The sequence below is a fragment of the Dipodomys spectabilis genome, unplaced genomic scaffold (genome assembly GCF_019054845.1).
Source record: "Dipodomys spectabilis isolate Male_0828 unplaced genomic scaffold, ASM1905484v1 ptg000095l, whole genome shotgun sequence".
Taxonomy (NCBI): Eukaryota; Metazoa; Chordata; class Mammalia; order Rodentia; family Heteromyidae; genus Dipodomys; species Dipodomys spectabilis.
The window spans coordinates 24753128-24780308 of NW_024870772.1; the positions used below are offsets into that span (position 1 = coordinate 24753128).

The window sequence follows — 27181 nt, forward strand, 5'->3', positions numbered from 1 at the left end:
ATGTGTGTGTGTGTGTGTGTGTGTGTGTGTGTGTGTGTGTGTGTGTGTGTGTGATACAGGACATCGTCCCTTAGCTTTTTTGCTCAAGGTTTGCTCTCTACCATTTGAACCACACCTCCACTTTCAGCTTTTTGATGGTTAGTCTCATTTTTTTAAATGCAGAGTTGCTTTTGAACTATGATCCTTAGATCTCAGCCTCCTGATTAGCTAAGATTACAGGCATGAGCCACTAGTACCAGCTGAGGAGAGTTTTACTCCAGAGAGCTCTGAAAGGAGGTGATTTGGAAGTGCCTAGTGGCTAGCATAAGACTTTCAGGAGCTGGCTGAAGTCCATCTTCCCATGACGAACCTCCCGGGAGCTAGTGGCAGGTTCTAGAACATGGCAGGAATTCAAGAGAGCTTTGTGGTATGGAAATGTTTGTATCAATCTATCTGAACGTGGTTGTGGAGTTCTAGCAAATAAATGAATGGGTACATCTTTCTATTTATGACTTTTTCTTAGAAAACTTCAAATTTAAGTCAAGATTTGAATTTGCTCTTCATTTAGCACTTTGACTCCAAAGTCAGGAGATATCAGTATCCAACTTTAATATCTCCTTTAATTCTTCATCCACTCACTCAATATTTAATAATTAGGATGTGTATATATACAGTCCTATGCATCTATGCATTTTGGGGCAAGGAGGACACAAATTTGAATCAGTGTAATCTCTATCTCTAAAATGCCTTAGTCTAATGAAGGAGTTGATAAATAGTACAATATAAAAGGCACAAGAGGAGAAGCCTGTGTAGCGCATTAGAGGAGCCCAGAGAAGGGCATCAGTGTTAAGGGCAGTAAGGACTGGGCACAAGTGGCTCATGCATGTAATCTTAGCTTCTCAGGAAGCTAAGATCTGAGACTTTGATCCCAAAGCACTATACACCCTGGAGAGATGCAATTTTCCTTTGTTTAGATATCAATAAAGCTGGAGGGGAAAAAAAACTTGATGTGAAAATTCAAAGCACCAAGAATAAGCAAGACATTGTGAAGAAGATTAACCTGAAAACACTATCAGTTAGGACAGGTGTGGGGAACAGCAGCTACAAAGCCCAAGGAATCCTTTGCAATGGCCCCGCCAAGGCAGCCACAGGCAGGGTTCAGAAGCAATACATCTAGGCTCTTTTCATAGCAAGATACATTTATATTAAGTGAATCATCATAATAATGTAAATTATTATTACAGATAAGTAACAATTCAATACAGAATTAGAAGCCAGATACTAGTGGCTCAAGCCTATAATCCTAGATAATCGTAGCTACTCGGGAAGCTGAGATCTGAAGATTGTAGTTCAAAGCCAGTCAAGGTTAAAAAAAAAAGCCAAGAGACTCTTGTCTCCAATTAACCAGTGAAACAGCCAGAAGTAGACCACCACTCTTAAGGAAAAAAAAAAACCTAAGCAAGACTGCAAAGCCCTGAGTTCAAGCCCCAATACTGGCACACACAAAAACCAAACACAAAATAACTCACAAACATTACAGGATATGCAGGACACAATAAATAATAGGACAGACATGTATGCTTCTCCTGTACCATGGCCCATATGCCTATATTTTGGTGACTCAGAGAACAGTTAGTTCCAGGCAGGTTGGAGGTGTACCTGTTAAGAAAGTGTTAACACACTGTGGAGAAATCGCAGGGATTTGTTGACGATGAGACAAAATGCAATGAGCTGATTCCTCAAGACGTCGATGATCTTGTCTCTGATGATTGGCGGCAATGTTGTCAACTCCTATGTTGACACAGATAAGTAACTCCAATCCAACTTTTATCCACACATCCATGATCAACAACCTCATAAAAACGGCATCTCAGATGAAGATTCTAATACGCACAAGATGTACAAAAAAAGACCTCAAGCGTTAACGGTAATACAAATGTGGATATGTTCCAAATCCAAGATATAGGATTAGAACAATGATCAAAGTGAAATAATTGTATTGTCAGGAACACACACACACACACACACACACACACACACACACACACATACACTAGAATTGTTAAAACTTAAGTTTTTAAGTTTTTTTATTGTAAAGGTGATTACAGAGGTGTTACAGTTATATAAGTCAGGTAATCCATACATTTCCTTTTGAACAGTGTCACCAACTCTCTCATTTTCTCCCAATTTTTACTCTTCTCTGCCCCCCCCCCCCAGTTGTATAGGTCATTTCCAACATAGTGTCTAGTATCTCTGCTGAATTGGTTCCCCCTTTGTCCCACCATTTCTGTGATGACAGACTACAAATAGTAACTACAAAGAAAAGCTGATGCTTTTTTTTGTCATTAGTGGGGTTTGAAGTCAGAGGCTCACACTTGTTTGTTTTGTTCACTTGGCTGGTGCTCTACCATTGAAGCCATGTCTCCATCCTTACTTTTTGCTTTATTTTAAAGTTGGAGTCTCAGCTTCCTTGAGAGGACAGGATTATGGGTGGGAGCCACTGGTGACCAGCACAATTTTTTTTCAAATAGTAGTCCATCTGTTAATGATCTATATGGGGATAACAGACCTTACCTCCTGTCTCATCATTAGTAAAAAGCAGTCTATGAATTGCAGTTCTGTGAATGGCCAGGTCAACCACAAAGGAAAGAAGCCAGTAAGCTGGATTGTGTGTGGGAAGGAGTGGGTGCTGAGAATAGAACCAGGGCCTCAGATAAATGTTCTCTGCCATAGTGCTATCTCCCCAGCCTCACCAGACTATTTTAATACTTCATTTAATGCTTGCTTATAACACCATAAATTCATTTGTCTGGAAATCTAAAACAAGGTGTTGATGTTTCTTTCTCTTGATGTCACTCTCCTTGGCTGACACCTTTCTCCCTGTCTTCATTTGACCTTTTCTCTGTGTGCCCCTTCTTTTTTCCACTCCTCTCCTCTCCTCTCTTCTTTTCTCTCCTCTCTCCTCTCCTTTCTTCTCCCATATCCTCAATCTCTCTTTCTGTGTTAGCACTGAGGCTTGAACTCAGGGCCTGGACATTGTCCTTTAGTGTTTTCTGCTCCAGGCTGATGCTCTACTATTTGAGTCAAAATCTCCACTTACAGCTTTTTGATTAACTGAAGATACGAGTCTTGTGGGCTTCCATGCCTGGGCTGGCTTTGAACCACAATCCTCAAATCACAGCCTCCTTAGTAGCTAGCTTAAAAGGATACAAGTCAGGTTGGAGTCATTCTGTTTGGCATATTTCATTTAATAAGATTCTCTGATTTTATTACAACTGACTATTACAATGTCAATGAGATGATGGGCCTCAAGTGCTCTTCTCAGGTAAGAAAGATGTCAAGTGTTGAGCTGGGCACCAGTGGCTCATGCCTGTAATCCTCAGAACTCAGGAGGCTGAAATTTGAGAATCATAGTTTGAAGCAAGCCCAGGCAGGAAAGTCCATGAGACTATTATCTCCAATTAACTACAAAAAGCCAGAAGTGGAGCTGTGACTCAAATGATAGAGCACCAGCCATGAGTGAAAAGCTAAGAGACAGTACCTAGGCCTGATATTCAGCCCCAATATTAGCACAAAGAGAAAGGAAGGAAGGAAGTAAAGAAGGAAGGAAGGAAGGAAGGAAGGAAGGAAGGAAGGAAGGAAGGAAGGAAGAAAGGAAGGAAGGAAGGAAGCAAGGAAGGAAGGAAGGAAGGAAGGAAAAGAGGGAGGGAGGGAGGGAGGCAGGGAGGAAGGGAGGCAGGGAGGCAGGGAGGAAGGGAGGAAGGAAGGAAGGGAGGAAGGAAGGAAGGAAGGAAGGAAGGAAGGAAGGAAGGGAAAGAAGTCCAGAGAAGGAGAAGGAAGAAAGAAAGAAAATAAAGAAAGAGGGAAAAAAAGAGGGAAATAGAATGAAAGAAAAAGGAGAGAAAGTGTCCATAGGAAGAGAGAAAGAAAGGAGAGAAAGAAGAGAGAGTACAGAGAAAGAGAGAAGAAAGAAAAAAAGAAAAGAAGAAATAAAGAAAGAAAGAAAAAGAGATAGAACAAAGGAAGAAAGAACAAAAGAAGAAAGAGACAAAGGAAGAAAGGAAAGAAGGGAGAAACAAGTTGTCAACTTTTCAATTTTTTGATGGTTCGTAGGTAGGTTAGCTTGGTTTGAGTTAGCTTGCTTTGATCACGCATCATAGTGTCCAAATTATAGCACCACTTTGTGCTCTGTAACCAGGGACAAGGGTAATTCACCAACATGTAACATACACTTGGTAAAAACACCACCATTTCAGGAAAGGTTTCAGACCTTTCTTTTGAGAAACATCACTATAAGCACAGACTGGCATTATGTTGGTGGTGGTGGTGGTTGTGGGGCCTGAACTCTGGTCCTGGGCACTGTCCCTTAGCTCTTCAGCTCAAGGCTAGTGCTCTACCACTTTAGCCACAGTGCCACTTCCTGTTTTTTCTGCTTATAGGGTTCTGAGGAATTGAACCCAGGGCCTCATGCATGCAAGGCAAGCACTCTACCTCTGAGCCACCTTCCCAGCCCTAGACTGGCACTTTTAAGAGGAATTCCCCAAATGATTTTTCCACAAAATGTAATAGTTCCCAAGAGTACCGGCAATCTAAGAGTAGGTGACCTACCTAAACAATACAAACACTGGAAACAGCTGCAGGATAAAAATAAGAATAAACTCTGCTTGTGGGTTAAGCAAAAGGCTTTGAGAAGTGTGAACTTGATACTGAATGTCATCAAAGGTTCTGTGAAAAGAAGTATACTAGCATTGAGGAAGCAAGAGTTAGACATTGCATTCTTATATAAAAATTACTGGGTCAAAAATGCTGACATTAAAGCCAGGTGCTAGTGGCTCATGCTATAATCCTAGCTACTCAGAGACTGAGATATAAGGATTGAGACTCAAGCCAGCCCAGGCAAATAAATTTAAGAGACTCTTATCTCCAGTTAACAAGAAACAAACCAAAAAGTGGAATGTGGTTCCAGTGTTAGCCTGGAGAGAAAAAGCCAAGCAAGAGTGCAAAGCTCTGAGTTCAAGCCCCAGAACCAACACACAAATCCACACACATCACACACAGAGGCAGAACTTCTAGAATTGTAACTCTAAGGATTAGTGAGATGAGGTTCTTCAGCATCTAATAAAGTCTCATAGACATTTTTGTTGGAAATAAATACACTTGTACCTGAAAGATCACTGCAAATATCTTAATAGTAGATATTAGACATATTTGCTAAGCCTAAAAATAGAAGAATGACTAAATCATGTTATAGTCATAACATGGAATACCATTCAGCCTTGAAAAATTGTATCTTCAAAATATTAATCAGGTGAGCCACTACACACTTGTACTCTCAGGGCTCATGAGGCAGAGACAGGAGGATCCAAATGTTAAGGATCAGCCTGAACTACACGATAAAACTCATTACAAAAAAAGAAAAAGAAAAATAGAAGGCAGAAATGACAATTATTATATTGTTATTGTTATGTTATTATAATGTTAAATTAAAAGGGCACAAAACTATTACATAGTGTCTAATAATTATAATATTTTATAATAATTATAATAAATTATAATTTTAAGTCCTGATATGCACAGAAAAGTGGGAAAAAATATAACACCACCAACATAAGCCAACTCAAGAGCAGAGAGCATACATATACAAGTCTATGTGCAGGGAGTAATACTTCACATAAAAAAAAAAGTATTTCCAGAACTGGGTGCAAGAACTCACACCTCTATCCTAGCTATTCAGGAGGCTGAGAGCTGAAGATCACAGTTTGAGGCTAGATGTGAGGATAAGGGAAGTCTGTGAGATTCTTATCTGCAATTAAACACACACACATTCACACACACACACACACACACACACACCCAGAAGTGGTGCTGTGGCTCATATGGTAGAACACTAGCCTTGAGCAAATAAAACCCAGGCCTTGAGTTTAAGCCCTAAGACTGGCAGGAAGAAAAGAAAAGAGCAGAAAAGAAAAGAATGGGAAAGGTGGAAGTGGAGGTGTGGCTCAAGTGGTAGATTAATAGACTAATATCCTTTAGTGAAAAAGCTAAAGGACAATGCTTTGGCCCTGAGTTTAAACTCCAGTACTGGCATACACACACATATACACAACACACACACATACACACACACACCTGCCACAAATGTAGAACAGAAGGTACTGTAAGGTATGAACAAGGAAACAAAATAATAGGCAACAGAAAAACAAAATTTAAAAAACAAAAGCAATATACAAGGGGACTTGTATATAACTAATGTTAGCTAATTAAACAAACCAAAAAAAGTAATGGACATGAAGTTACTGTCTTCCAAGGATTAAAGCAGAAGGACTTCCATAGTTGACTCACAAAGACTGGTATCCTCTTATTTTCAGGACGAACTGGTCTGTTTGCTGTTCTTCCTGCTTCCTTGAAGTTCCAGTTTGATTGTGTGATATTTAGCTTGAGTGACTCCACTGTGGTTTGGTTTGGTGTGTTTTGGCCTAGTGCAGGAGATCATTCCAAACCAATGGCCTCTCATAGTTCCTATTGACTGTAATTCTAAATGATGCATTTCAAATGGTAGTACTATAAGTAATCACTGTTTGTATTTAATAAATGCTTATTCCAGGGCACTCTTCGAAACCACCTTGTAGAACTAGGAACTTTTTTTTTTTCCATTTCACAGAAACTGAAGGACAAAAAAAGGTAAAGTAACTACAAACCAGGCACTGGTAGCTCACACCTATCATCCTAGCTACTTAGGAGACTGAGATCTGAGGATGGCAGTTCAAAACCAGCCCAGGCAAAAAAATCCATGAGAGTCTTATCTCCAATTAATCACCAAAAAGCCAGAAGTGATGCTGATATACCAGAAGTGGTATATCACTAACAGCAAGAAAAACTCCGGGACAATGCCCAGACTCTGAGTTCAAGCCTCAGGATGGGCACAAAAAAAAAAAAAAAAAAAAAAGGAACTACATCAACAAAATGAATAACAAAAATTGCCTGGCAGAAATAGAAAATTAAAAAACTGGCAGAGGTAGAGGGCCAGAGACAAAATTGCCATTGCAAGCCAGGTCGAGACTCAGGCCTGTAATCCTAGCTATTGAGGAGGCTGAGATCTGAGGTCCGCCGTTCAAAGCCAGCCTGGGCAGGAAAGTCCATGGAACTCTTATCTCCAATTAGCCACCAGAAAACCAGAAGTAGTGCTGTGGCTCAAGGAGTAGAGTGCCAGCCCTGAGCTGAAGGACAGAGGCCAGAGTTCAATCCCCACGACCGACCCCCCACCCAAAAAAATGCAATTGCAGATGTCAAATGTACACCCCTAGCTCTCACTGGCTTTGAAGACACCCCTCCACAGATTAGGATAGACCACTGCAGTAGCCTTAACTCCACCCCAGAAGGAGGCTTGCCTAGTACTTTCTTACCATTATTTACTCTGTGTGCGTGAGAGAGAGGGGAGAGGGGGGAGAGGGAGAGAAGCATGTGCCACGCACACAAGGGTGCGGGGCTTGGGGCTTGAACTCAGGCCTCGGTGCTGTCCCTTAGCTTTTTCACTCTGCCACTCCACTTCCAGCTGTTTTGATGATCAATCGGAGGGTGTCGGGCACTTTCCTGCCCAGGCTGGCTTTGATGCGGGATCCTCAGGATCTCAGCCTCCGGAGTAGCTAGGAGTTTAAAGGAAGCCACGAGAGGCTGATTCTTCACCCGAGGACCAGGCTGCCTAGAGTAACTTCTTTTATTGTCGCCAGCACTGGGGTTTGAACCTGGGGCTCTGAGGGGGCTAATCCGGTGCTCCACGCGACTTGAGCCACCCCCTCAGTCCAGCTGTTCGTTCACGCGTTAGCGATGGAATCTCGAGAACTTCCCTGGCACTGTTGGCTTCCAATGGAGATCTCCCGCCCCTCGGGGGTGGGGGTGGGGGGCGGGCTCCGGAGGGAGGGGGAGAGCCGGGCGGGGCGGGGCGCGCGCTTATGACGCAAGAGGCAACGGAAGCCATGGGAACCGCGACCCTCAGCCAGATCCGGCGAGCGGCCCGGGTCGGAGGGAGCGCTGACTTCCGGCCGGCGGGTCCCAGCGAGGAGCGGGGAAGGCGTCGCAGCCGCCTCCAGAGAGCAATTTCAATCTCACCCCATCTTGGGGGCTGTTAGCGCCATGCCAAAAAATAAAGGCAAGGGAGGCAAAAACAGGCGCCGAGGCAAGAACGAGAATGAATCGGAGAAAAGAGAGTTGGTGTTTAAAGAGGATGGACAGGAATACGCGCAAGTAATCAAGATGTTGGGAAATGGACGACTAGAAGCAATGTGCTTTGATGGTGTGCGGAGGTTATGCCATATCAGGGGAAAGCTGAGGAAAAAGGTTTGGATAAATACCTCAGACATTATCTTGGTTGGCCTACGAGATTATCAAGACAACAAAGCCGATGTGATTTTAAAGTATAATGCAGATGAAGCTAGAAGTCTGAAGGCGTATGGAGAGCTGCCAGAACATGCCAAAATCAATGAAACTGACACGTTTGGTCCTGGAGATGATGACGAAATCCAGTTTGATGATATCGGGGATGATGATGAAGACATTGATGATATCTAAGCCAAACTCAACGAGTTATATTCCAAGTTTTCCAAGGATTGTTCTACGGTTGTGATCTTGGCCATCAGCTGTTACTAGTAAAATTTTGTTTAACATAAATATAGCTTGTTGAAACATTGATTTATTTTTATTAAAAAACAGTTTTAATATTTCTGAAAAATGTTGATGCTGAGTTATCTTCACTAACGTATTGACAGTTCTTGAGATCAAATAGAATTTATCAAACACAGATATTCACTTTAAAAAATAAATAACTTCCACATCTTATCCTCCTGAGTCACAAAGTGAGCCACCAGTGTCTGAGCTCCTAAATTAATTTTATGTGATTTGAATAATTTTTAAAATTACTATAGCCCGAAGTAAACTATTATTGGCAATTATTAGAGATAACTCTAAAGGAAAAAATAATTTAAAGTCCTCTGGGGATTAAATCTTTTAAGCCTCTGTTTTGATATCCAAAGAGGCCATTATAAGTTAAGGTCTTCTTGATCCTCAGGAACTGTTTGCCCCAATGTTCCTAGTTGCTGGCATCACCTCGTCAAGTGTTGAGTGGTCTAAAATCTAAGGCTTATTGCAGTTCTAGCAGGGAGAAATGCTTTCCCTGGATGTTCTTACTCTGAAGGCAGGAGCTGCCACTGTCTATGGAGCATAGTGATTAAGGAGACTGATTAAAGGATACTTTCAGGACTTCTAGTACATGAGAGCTTCAGAGGAGAACCCCTAGTTCTAGGAGAACCCTAGAAATTACAGTAGCAATGCTCATCTTTACTTTGTCTGCTTCTATCTTTTTTTTATTGAGGCACAGAAGAAAACCAAAAAGAGTATCATTAGTATTCCTGACAATCTTTCCTTAGATGTATATTAAGATATTGAAATTTTAAGAGGAAAAACAAAGGTCTAAATTTAACATATTGGAATCTCCTAGAGTTGCCTAAGACTCCAGTTACATCTTTAATAGTCTGGGTAATAAAATAAGCCCTTTGGGCACAAGCCACTAGTGGCAGGCCAATTCCAAGTGAGGTAGACAAGAAAAGAAGGGTAGAGGAAGGACTCAGAAGAGCATGCAGCAAGTTGTGGGAACAACAGGAGCTGGCTGCTGATCTCTGGATGATTTTTTCCAGGAGTAAACATGGATGTTCCAGCTTCTGTGTCCTTTGTGGCCCAGAATGAGCCACAATGAAACATTTGGAGTCACAACTTTAAGAACTCTAAGGTGTCAATTTATAAAACAACTGGGAGTTGAAGGAACTACTTGCTTCAATCAAGCAATTTCAGTTGTGGCAGATTGCTTCTCTTTGAGTAGGAAAAACCAGAACCAGAACTACTGATCAAACACCAGACAGAATCCAGAGGAGCAAGAATGACAAAGGCGCTGAGCTGATCTTCCATGGGATGGGACATGAAAATGTAGATGCTAAGTTCATCAGGGTGATTTCAAATTTGCAAACACCTGAGAGCCAGGCACCTATGGCTTACACCTGTAACCCTAACTCTTTAGGCGGCTGAGATCTGAGGACTGAGATTTAAAGCCAGCCTGAGCAGAAAACAAGATTTTTCTTTCTAACTAACAATAGAAGCCATAAGTGTAGGTGTAGCTCAACTGGCAAAGCATCAAAGCCTTGAGTGGTCTAAGGGTCAGTGCTCAGACCGCGAGTTCAAGCTACTGTACACACACACACACACACACACACACACACACACACACAAAGGGGGGGGGCGGAAGGAAGGAAGGAAAAAAGGAAGGGAGAAGGAAGGAAGAAAGGGGGAAAAAAAACATTTTAAACATTTTAAGCAGAGTTAGCCAGGATCATACATAATAAGAAGAAAAGGCTACCTCAGTCAAAATTTTTCTCATGTGCCTCAGCCTGCAATTCATGTGACCCCAGAGGTCAAAATGAAGTTTTTCTCAGTCTGAATGGAGATCAACAAATAGTCCTATTGCTATTGAGTCTATATCTAAACCTGCTATGAAATAAGCTTACCATGAATTATTTTGCCCAGTTCATCAAGTTTCTTCCTTCTAAGGAGTCAATGTCTAGAGGAAGCTGCACTTTCTGTAGAAGTTAGAGATGAGATTCTTCATAATGCAAAGGACATTTTCACTTCAGATAAAGGCAGCAGAAAGCCCAAACTCAGAGATGGAATCAGAACTATGCATTGTTTAGCAGTAGTCTCTTCTGATGTCTCTTCTGGTGTGTATTCTCAAAGGGTGACTGTGTCTTGTCAACACGGATTCAGGTAAGAACATTGTTTCCTTAAATTTACACTAATAAAAAGGTACCTTTTGCTCTTAGGGATCTAGAATCAGTAAATTATTTATAAATCCTGTCAAAATGACTTTTCAAGCCTAACAAGTCAAAATAAGACTTCTGATTGATACCCAAAAAGGAAATCTGATCCTGTTAACTGCAGACATTTATTATGGACAAGATAAAAAGGAAATGAGTAGCCAGAATAGAAAGCACTGAATATTTAAAAAACCAGCTCCAGGGGCTGGGAAGGTGGCTCAGTGGTAGAGTACTTGCCTTGCATGCCTGAGGCCCTGGGTTCGATTCCTCAGCGCCACATAAGCAAAAAGAAAAAAGCCAGAAGTGGCTCTGTGGCTCAAGTGATAGAGCACTAGCCTTGAGCTGAAGAGCTGAGGAACAGCACCCAGGCCCAGAGTTCAGGCCCTACGACTGGACAAAAAAAAAAAAAAAAACAGATCCACTGAAAGGATTGCCTCTTGAAACAAAGGCTATTGTCCAAACCTCAGTTCACCCATCCAGAGACATTGTGTCCATTATTATGAGTCGTGCCTAATCCTGTGAAAACTAAAGAGAGGAAGCAAGTGTTCTGGACTCCCTTGCAGCTAGGGTTCTACATTAACATACATCTGTCCACCTCCAAGAATTCTGAAGGGTAGACGTGAGGGTAGGCCAGCTGTTCATCCTATGATAGTAAGTAATGTTACCAACCATTAGATTTTACAGTGATATTGATAACACTTCCCTGTCAGGAAGTAGCCTAGAAATATTCTTGACTTTGCTCATTGAAACCCCTCCACAAACTATCATAGGTTAGCTTTTTGTTTTTTTTGGGTCCAGTTGTGGGGCCTAAACTCTGGGCCTGGGCACTGCCCCTCAGCTCTTCAGCTCAAGGCTAGCACTTGAGCCACAGCGCCACTTCCGGCTTTTTTTCTTTTTGCTTATGTGGCGCTGAGGAATCGAACCCAGGGCCTCATGCATGCAAGGCAAGCGCTCTACCACTGAGACACCTTCCTAGCCCTCTATAGGTTAGTTTTGAACTATTTTTGTTGGACTAAGGCTTGAACCTTGGGCCTTGCACATACTAGGTAACTATGAACTTTAAATAAATGGGATCACACAATTTGAAAAAATGGAAGGGAAAGGAAAGGAGGAGAGCAAGAGAAGACATTTAATAAAATCACATCTTTGGGCCCCTTACTTTTTGCTAAACATTTGAATTCATTTAATCTAATTTGAGCTCTTGCCTCTTATCTTATAAATTTAGACTCCCTAACTTTGACAATTAACAAGAAAGGAGTGTAGGCTGGGTATTGGTAGCTCGCGTCTATAATCCTAGCTACTCAGGAGGCTGAGATCTGAGGATCCCCAGTTCAAAGCCAGCCGGGGCAGAAAAGTCTGTGAGACTCTTCAATAACCACTCAGAAAACCGGAAGTGGTGCGCTGTGGCTCAAGTGGTAGAGTGCTCACCTTGAGCTAAAGAGGGATAGTGCCCAGGCTCAGCGTTCAAGCCCCATGACTGACAAAAAAAGAAAAAGAAAGAAAGAAAGAAAGGAGAGTAAGATAAAGAAAAACTGAGGTTTAAGATCTTCTGTGATTTACATAAGAATGAAAAGCTTGAAGTCTTTTTTTATTACCCTCTAGGGAGAATTCTAGATAAACAGTCTATTTGTAACCTGTGACTAAAAGCTTTATCTGAAAATGCACTCTAAATGTAATTGTGGTTTTCTCTGTGTTTAGTCTATTAAGTATTGAACAAAATGTAATCTGCCCTTAGAATTCCAGAAAACAACTACCTATATATATATAGAGAGAGAGAGAGGAGAGAGGATTTTATGCATGCCTAAATTGGCACGCCTGATTTAAAACTTTCTTGCTTATCAGTATCTGTCTGTGTATGTGTGGCTATCTTTAGGATAACTCTTGCAATTGTAGAATAAAGGGGCTATTGTCTCTTGTTTCTTCCCTGCCCCCTTCCTTTTTTTAATCTTCTGCTATTTATTCTAAAATGTTACACAAAAATTCTTATCTTAGCCCTAAATAAAATACAAACATGAAGGAGTTAACTTTCAAATACTTAGAACTAAAGGAAAGATCATTTTTAAACCAAGCCATATGAAACTGCCTAATTCGATGTGGATAAGTGATCTTAATCTGTTTTATTCTGTTAAAATTTAGTTTTAGCTTTCTTTTACAGTATATTTGGGTCTACTAACTAATGTAATTTGTGAACTGTTAACACTGTTGAAGATTACTTTCCTCCTGGAAAGTAATTCTAATTAACATTTGCAATTCTATATGCGAACGTAGGTAAAAATTTTATATACTGGTCAGAAATCTGTGGTTCACCTCTATAATCAAATCTATTCAGGAAGCTGAGTTCTGAAGATTATCATTCAAAGCTAGGCTGAGGAGAAAAAGCCACAAGACTCTATCTCCAACTACTCAGAAAAAAAAAAAAAAAAAACACCCAGACCAAAGGTGTGTCAAGGGGTAGGGCACCAGCCATGAGGAAGAGCATGAGGTCCTGAGTTCAAGCCTCTGGTATTAGGCACACACACACAAAATAATATATGATACAAAACTAAAAATTCATTCTCTATATATATATTTATATTAAAAATTATATATGGATAATTTTTGTACTGGTCCGGGGGCTTAAACTCAAGGCTTGAGCACTGTCCCTGACATATAAAATTGTCAATAAAACCTGTAGCATTTCTGCTGTTTGTAATCAGTATACTTCCAATGGGAAAAGCATGCCATTTGTACTGTCCTGCTATTTAACATATGGCCAGTCAGTGTCTTGAATAAAATTAGCATTATTGTATATATGAGATGCACTTGCAAGGATAATTAGAAATATCCAAACATTACACTCCAAGCAATACCATTCTAAAGAGCAGGCAGCCATCTAGAAATTGCATCTGTAAACAAGCACATTCTTCCTTGCTTACACTTTTTATCCTTTTTTTTTTTTTCTGATGGTACTGGGGTTTGAATTTGGGGCTTCACACTTGCTAGCCATATGTGCTATCACTGAGGGATAGCTCCAGTCCTTTTTTTCTTTTTCTTTTTTCTTTTTTTTGGTTGGTCATGAGCCCTGAACTCTGGAGCTAGGCACTGTCCCTGAGCTCTTCAGTTCTACCACTTGAGCCACAGCACCACTTCCAGCTTTTTCTGCTTATGTGGTGTCAAGGAATTGAACCCAGGGCCTCATGCATGCAAGGCAAGCATTCTACCACTGTGCCACCTTTCCAGCTCCAGTCCTTTTGTTTTGAGATTGTCTCAAAAATAATTTGGGGGGGGGGGAAGGCGGAGATGGAAAGGGATGGAAGGGGAAACAAAGGAGGAGGCAACAGTGCTTGATAAGAAATGTACTCATGGGCACATGAGTACACAGCACCACATAAGCAAAAAGAAAAAGCCAAAAGTGGCGCTGTGGCTCAAGTGGTAGAGCGCTAGCCTTGAGCTGAAGAGCTGAGGAACAGCGCCCAGGCCCAGAGTTCAGGCCCCATGACTAGACCCCCCCCCCCCCAAAAAAAAGAAATGTACTCATTACCTTGCCCATGTAATTGTAACCCCTCTGTATGGTATTTTCACAATAAAAAATAATAATAATTTCTCTAGGCACCACTATCCTCCTGTTTTTCGCTCCCCACCATTGCTCTGATGATCACTGCCTGCCACCACATTTCTTCTGTTGAAGTGAAGTCTAGCAGAGCAGACTTTTCTGTGTAGTTTGGCTTGGAACAGTAATCCTCCTGATCTCAGCCTCCTGGTAGCTGGGATAACATGAATGTACCATTGCACTCAGCTATTGGTTGAGAAGAAACTTTGGGAGCATTTTGCTTTGGCTGGCCTGGCATCAGCTGCCAGGGACTTTGAGTCCCTGGTGCCCAACTATTCTTAAAAAGAAAATTAAATGATGAATTATATATAAAAGTAACCTGCATATATATATATATATATATATATAATACTAAGTCATAACTGAGTAGATACATATAAATACAATATATAACATGTATATATATAACATACATGTTATATATTGTATTTATACTGTATCATACATATAATACAATAATATATATTGTACAACATAATATAATATATACTATTATATTAGAATGAATTATTGTATCACATAAAAAAGATGATCTAGTATACATAATACAATACAAAAATATATACATTTTATATTATATATCGTATTATATATAATACAATAGGTCATTTTATATATAATAGGTCATTCTTTATATTGATATTTAAAAGGTGTCTTTAAGAGGATAAGGAAAGTATGATGGTCCTGATATAATGCTGTCAATCATAATTATTCTATGAACAGCTGTATGTAATATTTTTACAATTGCTCTCGACATTTTTATTTATTTATTTTCTAGAGTTTTAATTAATTAATTTATTTATTTATTAATTTATATAGTAGGGCTTGAACTCAAGACCTAGGCCACACCATTACTTCTGATTTGGGCTGGTAATGCCCACATTGGCTTCAAACTTTCATCATCAGATCTCAGCCTCCTGAGTAGCTAGAATTAAAAGCATGGGCCACTAATGCCTAACCACATTCACATTTTTATCTTTTGAGGTCAGAATGAAGTCACTTCACCTAGTGTGGACCAAGGCAGAGAAAAGTCATTTAAAAAAAAATTCAAGATGATTGTGTCTCAGGCTAACATCAGGGTTCTGTCTCTAAGGAAGAAGGGTATGATGGGTAGATAATAGGTAGCTGGACAGACATTTACAAGAACACAGAACCTGCTCTCCAGCTGGAACTTGCTACCTGGCTGCAAGGGGAGTTTTAGCCCCCAAACTAATAAAGTGTTGCCTCGAGCCTCAGTGTGTTTACATGCAGCACTACCCTCCACCTGCCCAGTTGAACTTGAGCCTGGAGTAAGTGTTAGATAAGGTACGGGGCACTCTGAGAATCTAGTTGTGCCCTGAACCCCTGCAGCAGGGTGACTCTCCTTCCAGAACTTGATCATCCCTAGACTGATGATCAAAGCCCGCCTCCCATACCTCTCCTCTAGGGTGTGCCACATGGCCTCACAGCACCCCAGGGTAACAAGAGCACTTGGACACCAACTCCCTGAAAGTGAGAGGAAAAAAGCTTTTCCCGGCCGGGCGCTGGTGGCTCACGCCTGTAATCCTAGCTACTAAGGAGGCTGAGATCTGAGGATCGCGGTTCAAAGCCAGCCTGGGCAGGAGAGACCGTGAGACTCCTATCTCCAATAAACCACCAGAAAACCGGAAGTGGCACTGTAGCTCAAGTGGTAGAGCACTCGCCTTGAGCTGAAGAGCTGAGGGACAGCGCCCAGGCCCAGAGTTCAAGCCCCACGACCGACAAAAAAAAAAAAAAAAAGCTTCTCCCGAAGCCAAGGCATTCTGTCTCCAAACCTGAACTTTCTTCTGCATGCTTCCTGGGGAGATGTTTCCCTCAGAATGGATACCAGAGTCAGGAAGCAACAATAATCATATAGTCGTATAATCTGTAACCCTGTGACTTGTACAACTCAAAATGAAGCAATTAAAAAGAGTAATTGCAAGCCAAGTGCCAGTGGTACACATCTGTAATTCCAGCTACTCAGGAGACTGAGATCCAATCAATGATCACAGTTTGAAGCTAACACAGGCAGGGAAGTCCCATGAGACACTTACTCCAGTGAACCATCAAAATGCTGAAAGTAAAGGCATGGCTCAAATGGTAGAGCCACCAGCAGACAGCTGGAGAGTGCACAGGCCCCAAGTTCAAGCTCCAATACTGGAACAAACCAAAAAACAAAAAAACCCCACAACTTTTTGGGTAGTTTTCCAGCAGTTACTGAACTGATATCTGGTCCTGTGTCTAAGGCCTATGTGTCTCCAAGTGTGATATTCTAGACATTCTGAGTCCCAAAATCCTCTTCTTCCTCCTTATCACTGTATGGAAACAGTTGAATAACTTAAGGAAGAGGGGGTTCATTTCATAGAGCAGGAGAGGTTCTTGGTTCCCTAAACTTTGTGGTTGTCTCCTGTAGCGTGCAGCAGTGGCGACATTCCCCTTGGGGCCAACTAGCCTGCTGGGGTGTGTCCCAATTCCCTGCCCAGACAGAACATCTGAGAGACACTGGCAGCCTAAGCTGCTGTTTACTGTCTACCTGTTCTTCAGATATTGTTTGTAGGTAGTAAGTCGAGTACTGTTGGATTTCAATAATGAAAATTAATGTATTCAAAAGAACATTCTCTTTTCATTTACAGAGTCTCATGGCTGGTTCTCTACCAGTTGAGCCCAGCTCCATTTTTGGCTTTTTGTTGGTTATTTGGAGATAAGAGTCTCTTAGATTTGTCTGCCTGGGCTGACTTCGCACCATAGTCCTCAGATCTCAGCTACCTGAATAGCTAGGATTACAAGTCTAAACCCCAGGCACCCAGCAACTATGTTGAATTTTAAAGACAATACCAAGAACTGAACTTTTATCTAATTTTCTCAAAGATTTGTTTTTCAAAGACCAAGTCAGAGGTTATTTGCACAATAGGATATTTAGAAGAGATAGTCTGATACTAAAATATATACTAAACATATCTTGGGATAGATGATTATCTTCATATAGTACACATTATATACTTCATAGAAAATCACTGGACATTCTAAAATCCTGCATGTGCATGCACACTTAAACAAAATGCATGTTACATAGTAACATTCCCTGCTGTTACTGAATGTTGTATGTAGAAATAAAGGGGAGATGATAATAGAACAGCTATAAAAGTTTAATGAAAGTATTTAAATCTCTCACTAGGGATGGGACCTAGGGCTTCCTGGTCTTTCACTTTTTGTGTGTGTATGAGTGTGTGTGTGTGTGTGCGCATGTACCTATTCTGGTATTGGAGCTTGAACTCAGGCCTGAGTGCTGTCCCTTAGCTTTTTGGCTCAAGGCTGGTACTCTACCACTTGAGCCGCAGCTCCACTTCTGGCATTTTTGGTGGTTAACTAGATAAGAGTTTCGTGAACTACCTCGGTGTGCTTCAAATTGTGAATCTCAGATCTCAGTCTCCTTAGTAGCTAGGATTACATATAGGATAATGGGCACCCAACTCTTTCATTTTTATGAGAGCCATCAGTTTCTAATAATTCCCTGTTTCCTACGTAAAACCTGCCTCATCCTGCCACTGATGAGAAACACATGCGTATCAGTATCCTGTTTTCTTGTAGCTTTACTGCTTTTTGTAATGAATATTCTAATAGATTTTTATTATTGTTGATTTTAGTGCCCATACTAGGACTTGAACTCAGGGCCAGGGCACTTACAATCTCTTAGCTTCTTTTTTGTTTTTTCCAGTCCGGGGCTTGACCTCAGGCCAGGGCACTGTCCCTGAGCTCTTCATTTCAAGGCTGCACTCTACCACTTTGAGCCACAGCGCCACTTCCTTGGCTTCTTTATTCAATGTTGGCATTCTATCACTTGAGCCACAGCTCCACTTCTGGCTTTTTGCTGGTTAATTGAAGATAAGAATTTTACAAACTTTTCTTTAAACTTCTACCCTCAGAGTTGAGCCCTTTTAACAGCTAGGATTACAGACATGAGCTACCAGCTCCCAACTCCTCCCCATCCTCTTCCTCCTCTACCTCCTCCTCCTCCTCCTCCTCCTTCTCTTTGGTGCTATTCCTGAGGCTTGCACTTGGGGCCTAAGCACTGTCCCTGAGCTTTTTTGTCATCTTACTACTTGAGCCACAGCTCCACTTGCTTTGAGTAGTTTATTGGAGATCAGAGTCTCATTGACGGTCCTGCTTGGGCTGGCTTCAGATCACAAACCTCAAATCTCAACCTCCTGATTAGCTAGTATAATAGGCATGAGCCACCAGTGCCCAACTAGCTCCCATCTTTTTAATGGACTCAACCATCCCTACTGAGATATGAGTGAGACCAAGTAGAAGGTGACATTATTCTGTTCTCAAACAATCTACCAATTCCTGGGAACCAGATGATTTTAAGTCACCAATAAGCATGATCTGTAGTCAAGGGACAAGCTTTCAGACAGGAGAGAGAAGGCCACAGATAGATATTCAGTGACATGTGAAGAATGCTGGTAGTGTGCAGCCTGAATCCAGAAATCACATACCCAGGACACATCAAAATTAAACTATGGAGAATCTTAAAAGTTTGTTTTTATGTAATTCATTTTTCAAGGAAAGAAACATGACAGTGAAAGAAAACAAAACAAAGCAAAACAAAACAGAGGTGAGAGGTGTAGTTCAGTGGTAAAGTGCTTTAGTACACGCCAGACTCATGTTCAATCCCTAGAACCTGAAAAAAAAATCAGATAAAAGTTTTATTTGAGCCAGGCACTGGTGGCTCACATTTGTAATCCTACTTCAAGAGGCTAAAATCTGAGGATCGAGGTTTGAAGGCATCCTGAGTTTCAAATCTATTAGGATTCTTATTTCTAATTAACCACCATAAACCTGGAAGTAGAGCTCATGTGTTAGAGAACCAGCCTTGAGCAACAAAAACAAGCAATAGCATAAGGCACTGAGTTCAAACCCCAGTACCAGTTCAAACAACAACAACAACAAAAATAGTTCTATTTATTTTTTGTTAAAACTTGACATTTTAAATAGTTTTAAGTTTGGTGGTAATCTTCTCAGAAGCAATCATGGGAATGCTGTTTATATAATTTGTTCTGTTTGTAGGGGTTGTCTTGGAATTGTTTGGGAAAGTAGTTTCTACTTGTTTTATTATTATTATTTTAGAATAATAAGTGGCAGTTGGCAACAGATAATGTCAGATGGTTTCCAGCCCTGCAGTGAAGTTTTCAAACAATCCAAACCTGAACATCTCTACTGGGAACAAGGAAAGGAAAAAAAAACAAAACAAAACAAACAAACCAAGCCTTTGCAATTTTTGCCAAAGCCCAACACTCAAGAGAAACTTCCTCCCATGGCCTACATCTGCTAATTGGTAATGTGTCGCTCAGGTTAGACCCAAAACAAAATAAGCATTGTTCTGAATCTAGCCTTGATAACACCCCTAAGAAAACTCTAGCAGTTAGCAAAAGAGAAAAAAGGCTGACCCTGGTCAAAACTTGTCATTTGAGTTTTAAAAGCACTGTGACTTTTCTTTTAAAGGAACATCTTCAGTTTCCAAGGCTGTGCCTGAGGTTCCTAAAGGCAGCTTAAAATTTTCCATTGGGTTCAATTGTGAGTACCAAGTCTATTCATTGCCCAAAGTGCTTCCCAACTCAGCTGCCCAGGACACTGCAGACACTTCCAGCTTCCCGCCACCTACCAGGCACCATGGGGCATCAGAATTACTCTCCATTTCTCCCATGCCCAGAAAAATAATAATTCCCCACATCGGCACTCTGGGTTCAGACAGACACAGCTGAATCTTCTAGGCTGCTAAGAATATGGTGCCTTATATGTAGAAGGCCCTTTCTTTTTTATTTTTTTTTTGTGTCAGTACTAGAACTTGAACTCAAGGCCTAGGTGCTATCCATTAGCTTTTTCTCTCAAATTTGGTACTCTACCACTTGAACCAACGCTCCATCTCCAGCTTTTTGGTAGTTGATTGGAGATAAAGAGTTCCAGGGCAGGGGGAAAGCCCCAGTTTGGCTTTGAACTGTAATCCTCAGATGTCAGGCTCTTGGGTAACTGGGATAACAGGCATGAACCACAACCACCTGGCCCATAAAAGTGTCTTTCATTTTCACAAGTTGAACATTTGTGTAAAAGCCATTATATAGTCCTCGAAATAATGCTGAGAAAAAGTTACTGCCTGTCCCTTGATGGATGAAGCAATTTTTTTGTATGTATGGCAATAGTGGCGCTTTAACTCCTGGCCCATAGCTTTTTCTGTCAAGGATGGTGCTGTACCGCGTAAGCCATAGCTCTTCTTCCAGCTTTTGGGTGGTTAATTGGAGATTAGAGTCTCAGAGACTTTCTTGCTTACGCTAGTTTCAAATTGCAATCCTCAAACTCAGCCTTCTGAGTAACTGGGAGCTATGACGATTTTAGGGGAGTAGCTTGCCCTGGGCCACAGAAGAAACAATAGAGCTCTTGCTGCCCCAGCCCCAGGCTTGACCTGATTCTGCACAGATCTCACAGGCCTTGTTCTTCAGCTGGGCAGAGCAACCATTTTCAAATTCAGTGCTGTGAACCTCTCCTGTGATTCACTCTACCCAGAACTTTACTTTCCTACTTACTCTGCCCATTCTCAGAATCTTCCTCAAGGCCCATCCTCATCTTCACAGCCAGCCAGCATTGATTGATTGACTATGAATCCATATGTGGCAAGGAGTAATGCCTATCCCCTGGCTTCAGTTACCCGTGGGGCAGGAAAGGAATAATCTGATTTAGATTTGGGGTCTCAGTTCTTCCATTTAGTAGCTATATAGCCTCAGGAAATTCCCTTAAGGCCTGTGATCTCAGTTTCATCATCTTCTGTGACACTGACCTAGCTGTCCCAGAGCTGGCATGGCTTGGCAAGCCCTGTGCTACCTTGCAAAAGAACCCAGCAAAAACAATGGATATATTCACACCTGGACATTCCTGGTTGATAGGAGCCTGCGTGTGTGCTCATCTTAAATGCCACCAATGGAAGTGAAGAATAAAATTGTAAAATCTCAAGAACAAGCAAGGAGAAGAGGATGGAAGACATCATTGTGTGTGTGTGTGTGTGTGTGTGTGTGTGTGCGCGCACACATGCCAGTTCTGGGGCTTGAACTCATATTTTCCTTGACTTACTTGCTGAAGACTGGTGCTCTACCACTTGAGCCACAGCTCCACTTCTGGCTTTTGGCTGACTAATTGGAGATAGGAGTCTCACAGACTTTTCTGCTTGGGCTGACTTTGAATCTCGATCCTCAGATCTCAGCCTTCCAAGTAGCTAGGATTACAAGTGTGAGTCACCAGCACCTGGCTGACAGATCATTTTTGAAGGGGATATGAAGATGCTTTTCTACAAAGGACATGAAATTACCTCAGCTTGAAGCTACTAGAAGCAAGATGAAGGTCGAAGCCAAGAAATAGGAAAAGGCATAGAGCCCAGAGAGCAGTAGCACAAGCAGAGCTTGAGTGATCAGGAACAAACCTGAAGGACCTGGCTTAGCCTAGAGCAGGAAAAGAGGGAGACTACAGAATATTCTGGAAAACAGTCAGGATTTCCTCCACAGACTTCATTATTGTCATAAGACTCTGAAACCACAGGGTTTTAATTTAGAACACAAAATTCCTATAGCTCCATCTCCATCATTGGCCCCCATAACCTCTCAGCATGGGACAGTCATCATTCATCACTCATCAGTCATCATTCATAGCAGGGGCCTGTCAAATCCCTGCAGAGTAAGTAAAAGAATGATTGCTGGCATGTTTATTTTAAAAATTCCTCCAGTAAGTAATTGCACATAACTTCTGTGCTATGAAAAATGCATGGAACATGTTGGGGCTCCAGGAACATGTTTTTAAATAACTGATTCTTTGCACAGGAGAAACTGAAAGCAGCCACATGGAAAAACCATTATCCCAGAATGACCATGGATCTATTGTGTGGAATAAAAAACAAAAATAATAATGGCTCATACCCATAATCCTAACTACTCAGGAGGCTGATATCTGAGGATTGCAGTTCAAACAACCATCCCAGACAGACAAATCTAAGAGACTCTAATCTCCAACTTACCATTAAAAAGCCAGAAGTGAAGGGTTGGGTTCAAATAGGAAAGCACCGGCCTTAAGCAGAAAGTTAAGGGAGAGTTCCTAGCCCCTAAATTCTAGCTCCAGTACCTGCACAAAAAAGGAAAGGAAAGGAAAAGAGATGGGAGGGAAGAGGAAAGAAGAGGAGACAGGAGAGGGAGAGAGGGGAGGGAAAAAGAGGGGGAGAGAGCAGGTCATGGGAAAGCAATATTGAAACCCTGTGCAAGCAACAGAAATGAAGCTGTTAATACCGATCCCATGTGGGGAAGATCCTTCTAGAAGAATCTGGCACCAGGGGCCAGGAGAGAAATCAAAGAAAAGCTACACAAACCTGCTGAAAACAGTTTAAAGATAAGAGGTTTTCATTTCAAAGCTTTCCTCTTTCCCAGCATTTTTCTGAAGTAGAGTTTGAAAAGAAAGCAAAATACCTGTAAATCAACACACCAATGACAGTGCTCACTGTTGCAGAGCTAGAAATGACTCGTGGAGATCCATCAACCTAGCCGCCTGTCTTCAGTTACCTGGCTCCTCTACAGTCCCCATAGCTGCCTGTACAAATCTCCAGGCACAACATTTTCTTAGGGGTGGCATGTGGCACTGACAAAAAGACTTGTACATCCTTGAAGTGGCCCCCCAGGAACCACAATCACATTGCACCTGTGTGTGTAGGAGCCACTGATGATCTACACCAGAAAATAAGGAGCCTGATCTCATCACATGTGGCCAATAGAGAGTTTACCCACTTCGTCAATCACATTGTCTAACCAAACCTGATGACATTCAGCTATTGCTAAAGACCAACTCCACACACACTGGAAAGCTTTGTCCACAAGGATCCAGCACCAGGAGATGTCCAGGGAGCTGGCTCCACTTCTGATGACTGATAGAACCTAGAGCAAGTCACTTTCCTGCTATGCGGTGTGTTGTTCTTAGGAGGAAGGGTTATAATTAATTAGACAATCGTTAAACACACTTTATACCCTGTAAACAGGCATTAACACCTGCTTTAAAAATAGATAATCATGACAGACAGAAGGCCAAAAAGATGGAGCCATGTGCCCATTACCTGAACTTGATCTGTACCTTGCTTAGATCAACAAAATATAGCAGAAATGCAGCTATAGGAGGTCCAAGCCTACATCTGGAGATTCTATTCCTACCTGAGATGCCCAAGCTAAACTCTAAAAAGCTAAGACACTATGAGGAAAGAATCCCACACATTCCAGTCATCCCAGCTTCCAGCTGAAACATGTTCACAATTCCTTAGAAGAGCAGAACTACCTGGCTGAGTCCAGCCAACCTGCATTCATGAGAAAGAATAAACCATTGGGATTTTTTTGGTTATGATTGTTTTGTTGTTGTTTGCTGGTCCTGGGGCTTGAACTCAGAGCCTGGGCACTGTCCCTGAGTTTCTTCTGCTCAAGGCTAGCACTCTACCACTTCAGCCACACAACACTTCTGGCCTTTTCTAAGTAGTTTATTAGAGATAAGAGTCTCATGGACTTTCCTGCCCAGGCTGGCTTCAAACTGCAATCCTCAGATCTCAGCCTCCTGAGTAGCAAGGATACCATTGGGTTTTTTAAACCAGTATTAGAATGATTGGTTACCCAACAACAAGTACTTTAAACAATGACTCTAAAAGGAAGATTCTATTGATGGCAAACCCCTGTACCTAATATAGTGGAGGCTCTGAAGAAGCCATTCAGCATTCAACCACTTACATACTCCTTTGGGTGTATGTGGATACACATTGCTCTTTCTCAGGGTTTTAAGGCAGAAGGGAAGAGAATTAACCCCTATTATTCCTATTATGCTTCACTCTTTTGGAATTTCTTGAAATAAGTATTCAATACAGAGAGAGAGAGAGAGAGAGAGAGAGAGTCAGAGGAATAAGAATGGACTTGGGAATTTGAACCAAACCTATGTTTACCCCAAAAAGATGATTATTTCTTGTGACCAAACGTCACTTCTCCCTGCTCTCCCCAGAGAGACATCATATCTACCGTATTACTACCAGCTAAAAAAGGGTCAGTTCTGCTATGGCATGGTATGTGTACCTAAAAGTCCATTTGTTAAGGCCTTGATCCCTGACACACGGTCTAGGTGATAGAACATTTAAGAGGTGGGGCTTATAGGACTTGTTCAAAATAAACTACACACCTACAGAACTATCACAATGAAATTTCCTTGTAAAATATATGCCAATTAAAAAAATCAAGCCAGCTGTCCATAACTCACGTCTGTAATCCTAGCTACTCAGGAGGCTGAGATCTGAGGGTTGCAGTAATCCTAGCTACTCAGGAGGCTGAGATCTGAGGGTTGCAGTTCAAAGCCAGCCTGGATAGGAAAGTCCATGAGATTCTTATCTCCAATAAACCACCAGAAAAATAATGCTGTGGCTCAAATGGTAGAGCACTAGCCTTGAGCTGAAGAGCTGAGGGACAGCACCCAGGCCCAGAGTTCAAGCCCCATGATCCACAAAAAAGATAAATAAGTAAATAAATCAAGTGCTGGTGGCTCACACCTATAATCCTAGCTACTCAGGAGGTTGAGATCTGAGGGTCAAGGTTCAGAGTCGGCCCAGGCAGCAAAGTCCATGAGATTCTTATCTCTACTTAGCCATCAAAAATCTTGAAGTGGAGGTATGCTTAAGTGGTAAAGAAGCAGCCTTGAGCAAAAAAAGCTGAGGAACAATGCCAGGCTCTGATTTCAAGCCCCACTACTGGCTCACACACACACACACACACACACACACACACACACACACACACACACACACGCACACACACAAGGTGTGTGTCCTTGAAGAGATATTGGAGCCATAGATCCTTTTTCAATTTTCCTCTTTTGATTTTTGGCCATGAGGAGAACAGTTTGCCACAAACTCCTGCCTTTGCTGCCTCACCACCTCTCCAAAGCAATGGGACTTTCATGAAATAAATCTTTGTCTGACGGGCTAGAAAGGTGGCTCAGTGGTAGAGTCCTTGCCTTGCATGCACGAGGCCCTGAGTTTGACTCCTCAGTACCACATAAGCAGAAAAAGCCGGAAGTGGTGCTGTGGCTCAAGTATTAGAACGCTAGACTTGAGCTGAAGAGATGAGGTATAGCACCCAAACCCAGAGTTCAGGCCCCATGACTGGCAAAAAAAAAAAAAAAAAACTCTGAAACTATGAACTGAAATAAACCTTTCTTCTTTATGAGCTTATTGGCTCAGGTCTTGGTTATAGTAGGGGAAAGCTACCTAGCTGCCGGTGGTTCTCTCAGTCTAAGGCTTTCTATTACACTTGTCACACAGCTCGTGTTTCCCACCCATCTCAGCACACTCTGCACATTCTGCTGTGCTGAGGAGATTACATATGTGGTATGAAATGCCAAGGAATTATTCAAATTCCACTTCCCCAGACAGAGCTGGTCATTGAACAGTACAGTATGATGACAAGAAAGCTGCTAATAAGGGACAACTCAGAGCGATTGAAGTTAAGGTAGAATGTTCCATTGTTGTACAATGCACATTTTGGGACGTATGCAGCACCAGCTTGCTAAAAAGACAAACTACCATCCTGAGAGTAAAAAAAAAATCTCCCAAGAGGTATGTCCACTTAGGATTATAATCCTTATTTTCACACTTTTTTCTCTCCTCATCTGGGCCTAGGTCCATCCTGCATCATAGGTAAGAGGGAAAAAAAAATCTCATAATTGGAATCATTTTGTACAGAAGTCATTGGAGCTGAATTCATCCACACAATAAGTGGGGCCTGGTACTACATCTCAGAATTCAAAAAGCTCAGAACGCACTGAGAAGAGACTGAGGTTATTCTGGTAGAACCCTGAGTTGGTCCTCAAGAGACTGAGCTGTTGTAAGAGTGAGCTTACACCTGAGGGCCCACTGGCTATGTGATCTCTTGGCTTTGTACACAATCTCATTGTGATGCCATCTGCTAAGTGGTCCTCATCAGAATAGGGCTGGCACAAAACTATGAGCTAAATAAACTCTTGGTTTATTTGCATGTGTGTGTGTATACTGGTTTCAATGCAAGACCTCACATTCCCACTTGGCTTTTTTGCTCAAAGCTGACTCTCTGCAGCTTGATCCATACCTCCACTTCTGGCTTTTTGCTGACTAATTGGGGATAAGAATCTCTCCTATTTGTCTGCCTAGGCTGGCTTTGAGCCACGATCCACAGATCTCAAACCTCCTAAGTAGTTAAGGTTACAGGTATAGGCCACTGCACTCAACTGTGTTTCATTTTCTATTTTTTATGAACAGGTTGAAGAAATTTAAACAAGAAAGATCAATCTTCCCCAGGGAGTACCACTCTCAGCCACCAATGCTATGAGGACTTGCATAGAAGTCAAACACTATGTTACCTTGGATCCCTGGGGAATGTAGCCAATGCTGTATATACTTCCTCTAGAAAAATGCGCATGAGTACATGCACACAAGCTTCTGTGCTCAACTTCATGGAGCTCATGAACCACCGGAAGCTCGTCATTGTACCTTCTCTATGGGTTCCAGATCAAGAATTCCTTCCTTGATAATGTGGATCCTTCCCCTAAGACCAGTTGTCCTAACATACCTCTGCATTTATTAGCTGTGCATCTTAGACGAATCACTTGTGAGTTTCTGTTTCAACTTCAGAGTGGGCATTGCATTTTGCGTTTCCAGGATTGTTGAAAAGCTTAAAATAAAATT

The 27181-nt window shown here is 41.7% G+C and overlaps 1 protein-coding gene and 1 long non-coding RNA gene across 2 annotated transcripts; both read left to right on the forward strand.

Moving 5' to 3' along the window:
* LOC122112665 lies at nucleotides 1–26827 on the forward strand. The gene is made up of 3 exons (XR_006148249.1): nucleotides 1–12; nucleotides 10710–10782; nucleotides 26756–26827. It is a non-coding gene; the product is annotated as an uncharacterized LOC122112665 (long non-coding RNA).
* Nucleotides 8011–8784, forward strand: LOC122112664 (eukaryotic translation initiation factor 1A). The gene has a single exon (XM_042685521.1). It carries the CDS (start codon nucleotides 8110–8112, stop codon nucleotides 8542–8544), a length of 435 nt encoding a protein of 144 aa, XP_042541455.1. The 5' UTR covers nucleotides 8011–8109; the 3' UTR covers nucleotides 8545–8784.
* Nucleotides 26828–27181: the final 354 nt, after the last annotated feature.

Bases quoted from the DNA above. Each gene is read 5' to 3' on its own strand.
- LOC122112664 (XM_042685521.1), top strand. From the start codon at position 8,110: ATGCCAAAAAATAAAGGCAAGGGAGGCAAAAACAGGCGCCGAGGCAAG.